We start from the raw sequence: 12,294 nt of genomic DNA on the forward strand, positions 1-12,294 counted from the left end.
GTTAAAATAGTCCAATTCATCAAAGAAAAAAGTGTTGCTTACACTACTAGTTAATTAAATTAGCAGCAGTAATTGATAAATTTGCTAACGGACTTATACACAATAAGATCTACATAAAAAGTTGGTTGTACGTAAAGTTGATTACGTTCTAAAATCAATTGGTAATAGGAAGAGTAGCCCATCAAGCTTATATGTTAGTGAACATCTCTCTAATTCTTCGATGTGGGATTACATGTGGGTTATTTTTCATCCACTCCCCTCACATGTGAGCCTATTTTTTCATTGGGCAAAAACACCATTCTTTTCGAACCCGCATATTGTTTTTTATGGAAGACCGAGATTTTTTGTTTCTAATTGACCATCGACTCTGATACCATGATAAATTTGTTAACGGACATAAGAGAAGAGTTGGCTACACATAAACCCGATGAGGTTCCATCCGAAACTAATTGATAATATGAGGAGTAGCCCATCAAATTCATATACTAGTCAAGTTGTCTCTAATTTTTTGATGCGGAATGACATGAACCATAATGGCATTAGTGCTAAAATACAATCTGACAGGGAATACACTCTAAGACATCAGCAGTATAACAGAAAATATAGTCCCTTCACTAATTCTTAAATGAGACGGTCTCACGGTGAGACTGTTTTTATTGAGCTGGCCCAATATACACTTTTTGTCTTAAAATGATCACTTATAACGTTAAAGTGATCACTTATAATTTTAAAATAATTATTTTCTATAGTTTTTAGAGTAATTACTTAAAACCTTAAAACAATCACTTACAATCTTAAAGTAATTAAATAAAAAAATAGGCTAATATATAGGTCTGTCTCATAATGAGAAGGTCTCATACAAGACGAGCTGTAGTCCTTTATGCTTAACTTATAAATAGGCCGGGTTGAACGAGCCATGTCTGTTGTAATTCGCCTTAATATTTTCAAAGGCCAGCATAGCCCAACCCATTTAAAATAAGCCTAATCAGATTCGTATCCAGCCCATCAATACACACATCAGATGAATAATTGAATAAAATGAGTTTTTTTTAAAGAAAAATTACTTAGAATAATTTAATTTTTTGTTAATTTTTCTACAATAATATTATTTCTCAAATGGTGACCGATTATTACAGGTTATTACTACAAAAAAATTATATAAAATAAAAATTAAAAGTATTTGAAATTAAAAATTAAAATCAACAAAAATCTTACTTGATTTTATTTTTTTATTTTTTTATTTTTTTCTAAGTTCAATTTTCTTATAATTTAATTTTGTATTTAACTTTTATTTTTTTTTATATAAAATGACTTGTATAGGTAAAAGGTTATCTTGGTGAATTCTTAGCAAACACCCTCATATAATTAAGATTATTCATGTTTAATCAAAAGTTATAATTGTTATAGGGAAATCAGTAAAATGTTGGATTATTCTATATAATTTTTCCGATTTTTACAAAAATTTCAAAATAAGCTTCGAAAAATTTTAATTTCTAAAAGAAACGTCTCCATGTCCTCGCCTAAGGTTACGGCTTGTTCGTTGTTATTAACAGCGAACAAAAAAAAAGAAAAATAATTTACCCCGACTTTGTACACTGTTACGAACAACGCACAAAAAAATGATGATGTCATAACGCTTGAAAGAACAAAATAAATAACAAAAACTCTCCTGTGAAACGGCCTAAGCTGTACAACTGGCCCAAGCCGAGTAACTTTATTTAAAAATTTTGACATACTAATTTCAAGACTTAAAAGGACAATTTCAAGACTTAAAAAGCCAATTTCAAGAATCAAAAGGTCAATTTTAAGATTTTAATATCAACTTCAATGTTGAGTAGATCCTACTTTAAAGTTGAAATGAGAATTTTTAAGTATTGCAATTGATCTTTTAAGTTCTTAAATTAGTCTTTAAAGTATTGGAATTAACCTTTAAGTCTTGATATTGTCAAATTTTATGACTTAAAATATCAATTCAAATCCTTGAAATTGGTTTTTAAGTCTTAAAATTGGTCTTTTACTCTTGAAATTGACATTTTAATTTGTGAAATTGATAAAAAAAAATATATATATAATTGGACCAACCCAATAAGACACGTCTCACAAGTGAGATGATCTCACCCAAAAATTTGTGATAAAATAAACCATATGTTTATTCGCAGTTGATAACAGGCTAACAACGAACTAACATTTATTGTTTTATTTTTTCCTTTTAAACATTATGACATTATCTCCATTTTATTCGTTATTAGTAAGAGCGAATAAAGGATTTTTACTCTTTTTTACCAGTTTCTATGTTTATTGTTATAACAGCGAACAAATACCTGACCTTAGCTTTGGTAAAAAAGTCGATTATTTTGGGATTCTTTTAGCTTTTTTTTTTTTCAAATTTTCCTCATCAGATGGGGTAGATAGGGTAATTCTAAAGTCAATAATAAATTTACACAACTATAATCAAAACAATGTTACAGCCTTATATCTAAAAGAAAGAAGAGTCTATAATAAATTTAATTAAATTAAAATGTATAAAACGACTATATTAAGTTTGAAAATGTTAATGATAACTATAAATATTTATCAATTTTATGTAATAAAATAAAAAAATAGAAAGTCATGTGCTATTTTTTTTTTCATTTTATCATAGTTTAATTATAAAAAATTAAATGGCATAAATTTATATTATAATAATTAACGATTGAGATTGCATAATTATGGTGGTTGACTTTTCAATCACTTAAAAATTATTGTTGAGAAGTTATGGAGAATATTCATTACAATAAAAATGATATTCTTATATTCTGAAACACTAATGATAATGCTGAGCTAAGGTACAATTTGATTGTAGATATTAAATGGTGACAATAGTAATGAAAAGTTAGTGTGATTGTGATAGAAAATATATTGATAAATTTAATGGTCATACTTGTTATACATCAATCATCTCACTTTCTTTATAAAATTTATTCCAATGCATTACCATTTAAAAATGTAATGTTAAATGATGATGAAAATTTGTGAACAAAAAACTTTGTTATGATTATAATTTTATTACTATAAGAATTACATGATACATTTCTTGAAAATTTACGGAGCAATACAACTCGCACGCTTCTTGAATCTGTTCTTGACATTAGGGTTTTGAGAATTTATCACTTTTATCAAACAAATAAATAATGCAAGCTTTTGTAGACAGTGTTCTCATTATTTTACTTAAATATTTTTATTTTTATTAAATGGAAGTTATATGGAGTTAGCTATTTTTTCTTTTTATTTTTTCTCTATAATTATCGATTTCTACCAAACTAAACTTATTGTTACATAGCTAAGTTGTATTTAAATTGAGAGAATTAGAAGAAAAGAAAGAAAAGAGATATAAAAAATTGAACTGTTAATTAAATATCAATTTTAAAGCGACCAATTTGATAATAAGAAGAAATTTAAAAGGATTAACTCTCTTAAATATTTCAATAACTCTCTTTAAGATTTGGTATCACAATTTTCCCATGTCAAAAATGAAATTTCTCAAGCAATATCATTACTCATTTTTTGTTATATTAGATGGGCAGATATTTATGTTACTTGATTATATTTTTGTATCCTTCCATTTGTTACATCTCTCTATTGTAACAATCGGTAAATTTAATTTGATTGCTTGATTATAAGCTAATAGAAAGTAAGGTAAAAAATAATTAAGAGTTGCTACTTTTAGTATTATATTCTAAATTCTATTATTTAAACTTATTTTACAACGATAAATCAGTTAAATAAAAAATTATTATTAGATTGTTATCTCGAGAAATATTATATAGATTTAAAATACAAAATAAATTATGGACACATCATAGTTCAATTATAGACTTGAAACTATAATCCATTTGATGGACAATAAAACAAATTATGTTACTTAATCTTTTTCATTAATCATACATAATTTGGCCTATAGTCCACATATACCCTAAAAGAAAAGGCATGTTTGAACAAGAACAAGAATAACCAACCCACTAATCAAAAAACAATTCCTTTAAGATTTAATTAACATTACATTAACTTTAAACAAATCTATCTAAAGCCTTACCAAATAATATTTTATTTAAAAGTAGGATTACATTTATTCTACTCCTAATTTTTGTAAAAGATAGACAAAAAATAAGTAGAAACAATACCAACCACTATCAACAACAATTCCCTAAACAAACAAAGCACTATTGCCCCTCTTAATTTATTCCTCTTTCCTAATAATCACACTTTTTTTTTTTTTAGAAGAAATAATCACACTTGTTTAGATTCTTCATCATAATTTAAAAAATTTCTGCCGCTAATCAATTGCAAATTTATTTTCCTTTCTTGTCCATATTTCCCACTAGCCGAATCATTGTCATTATTAGCATGATATTTTCTGCTTTATGTTGAGTCTTTACAGATTTGTTTTTAGGCATATTCTTAAAATATTTTGTTAAATTAAGCTCGATTTATTGTGAATGCCAGCATATTAACGAGGGGACACAAGTGTACACACTTTATAAGCTAAGGCGATATATACCATCCCAAAACCATATGGCAATGGGAAGAAGGTCTCTAATAACTTATAAAGCGTGCACACCATTTTCAATTTATCGATGTGGGATAACTCATCCCAACATATTTCATACTAATTTAGAGTTGGTCGTTTATATGCTTGTTAATTGAGCGTTCTTGGATTTTAATGTGAAACTTGAGATGCACATCCAACAGTGTCATTAAGTTTAGCACGACGATTAGCATAAAGCCTTTATTAGAGTTGTATAAATTTGATGTGGTTAATTAAAATGAAATAATTCAACTCAACCCGAAGCAATTTAAATGCAAATATATAAATATTAAATCAGATTGTTTACATATTTACGTACATATAAAAACTAAAAATTCACTCAATTTAAAATATCCTGCCTAAATACCATTACTCTTATTTAGACAAATAACGAGACAAAACAAAAAGATAAGAGGTGTTGACTTGTTTAAAATACATTACTCTTATTTAAAATATCCTGCCTAAAAATTCACTCAATTTAAAATATCCTGCCTAAATACCATTACTCTTATTGAAAAGTCTAAAAAAGAAAAATTAAAGGATGTTGACTTGTTTGCTTGTACCTGTAGTGTTTGCTGCTCCACGCCCTTACTTTCCTTTTTAATCCTTAAAAGGTGTCGGTAATATGAATGAGTTAAGTCTTAAAAATGATAAGCTATTAAAATTATATGGATTTCTCATTGTATTTGCACCATTTAAGGCGGGTATGGGCAAAATTGTTTGTTTGTTTTGAGGATGTAATTTGGTTTGTGTTTTAAGTGCTGTACAATTTAACAGTATTTAGTAGTAAGTCAAGATTGTTTCCTGGAATGTCTTTGACTCTTGATCCATTCTTGTAGATTTTGAAGACAGGAATGTTGGTCACTTCCTCTGACTTTGCTATGTATGGATGGTCTTCTACCTCTACCTGTGTTTGTTCCATAAGAGTTAAAATGATTCATATTGAAGTGGAATTGGAATACTCGAACGGTTACTCTTATGAGACACCGTTTCTTGGTAAGTTGACCTCAAAATATGAAGTCTATATGCTAATAATTGTACTATTTGGCCTATATATAATAAGTGACTTACGGTGAGACCATGTCATACAAAAATGTGTAATATTCTAAATGTTACACTAGACTAGCTAAAATGACCATTTCTCCACATATTTCTTAAATAAAACCACCCCATTCAAATAGTGACGAACTTAAAATTTTAGTTAAAAAAAAATCGAAAAGTCTAATTATAGTTATATTTTAAGTTTAAGGCCGAAAAGCAATATCATAGTTGTGTAGGGATCAAAATTCATACCCAATAATGAAAAATTAAACGTCGAGGGAATATGACTTACTTTAACCATCTCTTCCTCCGCTTTTGAATTCAACTTAAATTAATTTTAATTTGTACGTAAAATTAAAATTAACTTAATCGAAACTTAAACGATTCATATTCATATATTTAAAGTGTTCCAATTTATAAAACTAAATCAGCAAAATAAAATGTAAATGAATTTAAATAGATTATTTACCACTCTAAAATCGTATAGGAAAGAAAACATAAAACTCACATTTTATTGTCCTTCCCATATTTTAGACTATGCAAATTCAAAAGCATTAATGCAAGGCTTTAATATCTTACTTTCTATGTTGTTATGTTTTACTGTTTCATTTATTTTGAATTATTTTTATTTTTAAAAAATAATTTATTACTTTTTTTATAACTTTATTTGTATGTTTTAAAATTTTTTAATTTCATCTACACGATTTATTCTCTTTATTTATTATCAAAAATATCTACTTTTTCTTAAAACACCTTACTTTTTCATATTAATATTTTAAAGAGACAGAGTAATATATATGATGTGGCATTGACTCAAAATTCTTTGATAAATGAGTTGAACATAGTCCTAATAATTCATTATGTAGGGCCAAAGCCTGTCTACAAGATTAATCATGTAATTAACATCCTTTTCAAGCTTGTATTTTTTTTAAAATGTAATTAAATATGTTCACTCAATTATTATCATATTATAGTCCATAATAGCCAGTAAATGTGCTCAAGTGAACAAACCTTAAGGAAATTGATAGATGGAAACTTTACACAAACTTGTTGGAGGAGTGACAATCCCTTATCCTGGTTCCCCTTGCCGCAGAAAAGCACCACTGACATCCCTGTAATTCTAACATTTAGTCATGGCAAAGCCACACTGACACGTGGATATACTTAAAACTAATTATGTTTTACCAAATTAATTAACCAAAGCTATATTACATTATTTTAAAGTAGAATATTGTGGATATAGGTCCACTAAGACTTCACACTCACCATGTACTTTCAATAGGGGCGTAAAAATGACCTGACTCGAAACATATTACTTGAAATTAATCTTATGATTTGAACAACCCGTTTTTGTGAGCATATTCCAAGAGAAATAAGTCAATGACTATAATAGTTCGTTTGGTAATCGGTACTAAATTGTGGGAATTAAAATTTTTTTTGTTGACAATTTTCCAGTACCGTCTAATACCACATTTTGAAACGATATACATTGGAATCAATTTTGGGAAGAAAATGAGATGATTGAAAGAGAACAATCATAACCAAGAAAGTTTTGTCAAGATATTTTTCTATCAAAACCACGTTAACTTTTCATTACCATTACCACTATTTAATACCGACTATTAAAAGGTCGTAAGTATTTGACAAAATTGATATTTAAAGAGATGTTCAAAACAGACTCGATGACCCGATATTTACCCGACCTTATAACCAAACCCGACTTGACTCGACATCAACATAAGTTCAAATTATGTAAAAATCAATGTGAACACAAAATCGATTTTGAACCGACTCGAAATATGTGACTTCAAATCGACTCGATAACCCAAATGAATACCTCTGCCTATTTTTTACCTGGAGAAGTGATCAATAGTCTGAAACACTCAACACTAGTAACCAAAACCACATCAGAACCAAACTTCAAATCCTTAACATCTTCCCCTTGTTGTTTCTTCAATTGAATCTTTGCTTCAAACAAAGCTCTACCCACTTCCTCATCCCCAGGTTTTTCACTCAACAAGATCTCATAATCTTGTATAGAAGCTTCCCATCTTTCCATCTTGAAATTGCAATGAGCCCTTCTTAGCCTAGCCTTACTATAAGAAGGCTGTAAACATAGTGATAAAGTACAATCTTCCAATGCTTTCTCAAATTGGCCTAGTTTAGACCTACATGCTGCTCTATTGCATAGAAGCACTGCATTGTAAGGTTCATATTCTAGCCCTTCACTATATATGCTACAAGCCTCTGAATATCTTAACTCTTTGAACAGCTTATTTCCCTTTAATCGAGCTAACGATACAGACCGAGTTCTTATTACCATTGCCCTTGCTTCTTTTCGGTTTGGATCATGTTGTGCTGCTTTTTCAGCTGCTGAAATTGCTTCTTCAAATCTGTATATCATCAAAAACGATCACGTGAAAACACTGAGTATTAACTGCCAAAGAACCCAACTCAACTAAAAGTATAAACTTATGGTTGCGGCACCATACTTTAACACGCCCCCCCCAGACGAGAACTCTTGGGCCTATTGTCAAGGAACTAACTCAACTAAAACCTTAAACTTGTGGTCAAGACCCCAAAATATATTATATACCCTAACACCCCAACACGAGAATCCTTTGAGCTAGAAGTATAGATGTAGCACATGCCCTTCTCATATACCTAACGCCTAAATATATAATTTTAAATGAAGGATAGTTAAGGCTCTGATACCATATTAAGGAACCAATGGTTCTGCAGCCAAGAACCCGTGACCTCATATTGGGTTTATTTTGTTAGAGGGGTAACATGTTTTTGGTTGATGATTTCAGTATTATGTTAGCAAATATACGTATACCCTTTCATTCGAAACATGTACCCTAAGAAAAGATTTTCTAGTATACTTGAAAATTTTAACTGACCTGCCTGTTGCCATGTAAACTTGAGCTTTGATTAAGTAAAAACAAACAGTTTTCGTTTCACCGAATAACTGAGTATATAAATCCATATCAAAAGAAGGTGCCCTCTTAAAAGTTTCATATGCTTCATCATGCCTAAGAAGATTCAAAAAGGCTTCAATTTGAAGCGCATTGATCTTCTTGTTACAAATCAGCAAAAAAACAAATGTCAGAACTGTAAATCATATATTTTTAAAAGTCAGAGTCAAAGTCAACAACTCAATAATCTGCACAAGTTAGAGTCAAGAGAGGAGGGTAGCCGACATATCATACCTGTAATGAAGAATCGGCACCCATTGCTACTGCTTCATGTGTGTGTCTTAAAAGGGTAGTCCAGTTTTTGTGCTCCTTAGCTTCATTACACCTACTAAGGCAAGCTTCAAGTGCTTTGGCTTGTGTTAAGTCTCTAAAACTTGCTATGCTTCCTGAAAGATTGAAATGGTGCACTGCTTCCTCTGCATATCCCAATCTTGCAAAAGAAAAGAATCAGGTCTTGAACAATCATATATACTCCCCGCCTATTTCAATTTAGTAAAGGTGATTATGGACACGTGCAAGGTGTTTGCCCACATACATAGGTCTCTTAAGTTGAAGGACCTCAATTACTAGTTTTTCTTTAGTTTAATTACTTGTGTTTAGACCTTCAAAGTAATAGGGTCTTCTAATTAGGTAGGTGCAACATTTTTTCTTTTACAGTATTAAATATAACTTGAAAATAAATAAAAACACGAAAAATTATGAGTTATTCATGTTACAAAGTTGAACATACTCTTAGCATGATCCTACATTAAAATCTTTGTATGACAATAAAAATTCAACTCACACATAACCTAATATGTTCTCTTAGCATGATCCTACATTAAAATCTTTGTTTGACAATAAAAATTCAACTCACACATAACCTAATATGTTTAGGACAAACTTATTTAGCGTAAATATGTAGTTATATAAAAGAGGCGAATCCAAAATACTAGTATAAAGTAAGCCAAACATTAAATGCTATATACGTTTGTCTTGTATGAGACCGTCTCACTACGAGACGAGCCCATACAATTAATCTAATTTTCCAATTAATCACTTTAAAATTGTAAGTGATTATTTTAACACACTAAATATACATGCGTCAGCTCAATAAAGATGGTCTGACCTTGAGACCATCTCATTTATGAATTTAAGATTCTATATATATGTTGAACCAACTTGGCCACCACTCTTCAGCTTTATAATCATGTTTGTATTGAAAGAAATATTTATAAGAGAATAAAAGTCAAACTAAGTACACAAAATTATTAGAGTAAAAAACTAAGAAAATATTATTCTTGTCAAAATAAAGAAATAATTGTAAAGTGATGGGAGACAAATATTTTTCTCTACTCCCTCCAAAACAAGTTTTATCATCTTTCTTTTTCACATATTATATTCTTTATCATTCATTCCCTTTCAACTTCACCTCCACTTACCTTTATCTATATAATTTAATTTTTATTGTCCTTTTAATATTTACCCTCAATACAAGCACACCTTTATATCAGACAATTCAACATAATTACCTAAACAAGATTTGAAGTCATTGACCAGGGGCACGAACCAGACACACCCAAACCTAAATTCCCCAATATCCACAAAAACAAAAACTTACTTGAAATAAAGCATGGCAAGGCGATGATGAACACGTTGATAAAAAGGATCAATCCTAACAGCTTCTCTTGACTCAAAAACAGCCTCTAAAATCCTACCAAGAGCAGTCAAAGCAGCACTTTTATTGCTTCTATACGCAGCAATATTTGAATCAATACTTATAGCTTGATCATACAATTCCAAAGCTTCCTCATATTTACCCTGTTTATAATTATCATTACCCAACAATTTTAACTCCTCAGGGTCTAATTTACACATTAAATTACTCTGAAATCTTGTTTCTTCAACACTATTTCTCCTAATTATATTCCCCATTGTACCATTATTAACATAATCCATGTTTTTATTTATAATTGTGTTATTAAGAACACCAATTTTCTGTTTTGAGCCACTGATTTGGGCTAATTGAAGTATATTTCCTGTAGGCGAAGCTCGCGGGGTTCCATTGTTTAAGGGAAGATCAGAATCGATTCTGTTCGATTTTGAGACTGTAGAAGTCGATGAAGATGTAGTTGTGGAGACGCGTGCTACGTCAGAAAATCTTCGGCTTTGGTGGCTAATGTTACTATAATTAGTACGTAATGAAGAAGTTGATGCTCTTGGACTTGCTAAATTGGGCTTGACATATTTTTTCTCTGTTCTGAATTTGATAATTTCAGGAACAGAATTGTCAATCTGTTGTTTGTTATCTGTTGGTTGTTCGTGGTTTGAATTTGAAGGTAAAGATCGAATTGATGATTTTCGAGAACATAGACTTCTTCGTTGGAATAATGATCCTATAAAGTTACATCCATGATCAGACGATTCTGTCATGTATGTTGCCATATCAAGATAGGCTGAGGAAAGAAAAGAGAATCGACCGGTGAGTCGCTCTTTTGGGTGGTTTGATTGGTTGAGTTTTTAAGTATGAATTTGTTAGTGGAATAATTAAAATTACTAACAGGGTAGGCTGAAGAAAGATTTTCAGCTGTATAAACTCTAACCGAGGCAAAATTCAATTATGTTTTCTTGAATTTTTGAGTAAGAATTTGTTAATGAACCAATCAAGATTACTAACAGGGTAGGCTGAAAGAAGATCAGAGATGTTGTTTTAGTATTGTAAACTCTAACAAAGACAAGATTGACTCTGTTTTGCTTGAGTTTTTGGGTATGAAGTTGTTAATGGAATAGTTATCTAATGGAAGAATTTTAAGGCGTTGTAGAAAATGAAAAGATAGTGTAAAGGAGGGAAGGTGGGTATGATTTGGGAAGGTGGCTTAAAATTGAAGGGCATTGCCTTAGAAGTTTATCCTCTTGGAGAGTGGGGAATGAAATTGGAAGTGTAGATATAGGTTATAGTGTTAAGGAATTGTTCACTTGAGAATAGAGTAGCAATCAAGGAACTCACTTTATTACCTAATTTAAGGGAGAAAGAGGAAGATTCTTATAAAGAATGAAATTGGTTTTTTAAAAGTAATTATTTCTTGGGTTTGTTGAAAGATTAGCAATGATTTAAAAATTAAGATTTACTAATTCTAGTTTATTACTCCCCTCCGTTCTTACAAGATTGTTCACTATGGGTTTTTCACACAAATTAAGAAAATTAGAATCTTTGTAGTAAGTGGGTATTATTTTAATTAAATAGTAGTGTGAAGTAATGATTATATTGATATTATTATAGAGAAAAGACATTTAAATTAAAGATAAAATAAAGAAAAATAAAATTATCATTATCATTAATATAGAGAGTATATTTGGGGAAAATGGGAGGGATTAAGAGGGTATATTTAAAAAAAATAATTTCTAATAATGGAAAGTATTTTAAAGTGGACAAACAATAACATATAATACTACCTGTTATAGAAAGGTGAACAAACATAAAACAACGGATAAAGTAATACATATATACTACACCAAGCTTTGCCTCTACACTTTTGGTGGGGCTTAAGTGCTCCTTGACCCTTTCAAAAGAAACTTTTTAATTAAAGATGAAAATTGATTACTGATTAGAAAAAATAATTAGGTGTACGTAATAATTTTAAAATCAAAGTAGGTAGAAAGAAGTGGATAAAACTAAAATGTAAGGTATGAATTACGATTATAATTAATTTTAGTGAAGTTTTAAATAATTTG

The 12,294-nt window shown here is 29.7% G+C and overlaps 1 protein-coding gene across 1 annotated transcript; it reads right to left on the reverse strand.

Annotated features, from left to right (window-relative positions):
* Nucleotides 1-4,689: 4,689 nt before the first annotated feature.
* On the reverse strand, nucleotides 4,690-11,614 carry LOC130811202 (TPR repeat-containing thioredoxin TTL1-like). Its single transcript, XM_057677401.1, has 6 exons — nucleotides 10,184-11,614; nucleotides 8,818-9,013; nucleotides 8,509-8,681; nucleotides 7,460-7,998; nucleotides 6,617-6,717; nucleotides 4,690-5,471 (listed from the first exon to the last, which is right to left on the reverse strand). The coding sequence occupies exons 1-6, from the start codon at nucleotides 11,005-11,007 to the stop codon at nucleotides 5,319-5,321; spliced, it is 1,986 nt and encodes a 661-aa protein (XP_057533384.1). The 5' UTR covers nucleotides 11,008-11,614; the 3' UTR covers nucleotides 4,690-5,318.
* Nucleotides 11,615-12,294: the final 680 nt, after the last annotated feature.

The sequence above is a fragment of the Amaranthus tricolor genome, chromosome 4 (genome assembly GCF_026212465.1).
Source record: "Amaranthus tricolor cultivar Red isolate AtriRed21 chromosome 4, ASM2621246v1, whole genome shotgun sequence".
In the NCBI taxonomy this organism is placed as follows: domain Eukaryota; kingdom Viridiplantae; phylum Streptophyta; class Magnoliopsida; order Caryophyllales; family Amaranthaceae; genus Amaranthus; species Amaranthus tricolor.

Bases quoted from the DNA above. Each gene is read 5' to 3' on its own strand.
- LOC130811202 (XM_057677401.1), bottom strand. From the start codon at position 11,007: ATGGCAACATACATGACAGAATCGTCTGATCATGGATGTAACTTTATA. The intron at 7,999-8,508 runs GTCAGTTAAAAT...GATGATATACAG, and splicing joins GTTTACATGGCAACAGGCAG to ATTTGAAGAAGCAATTTCAG. The intron at 5,472-6,616 runs GTTTGTTCACTT...GAACAAACACAG, and splicing joins CATCTATCAATTTCCTTAAG to GTAGAGGTAGAAGACCATCC.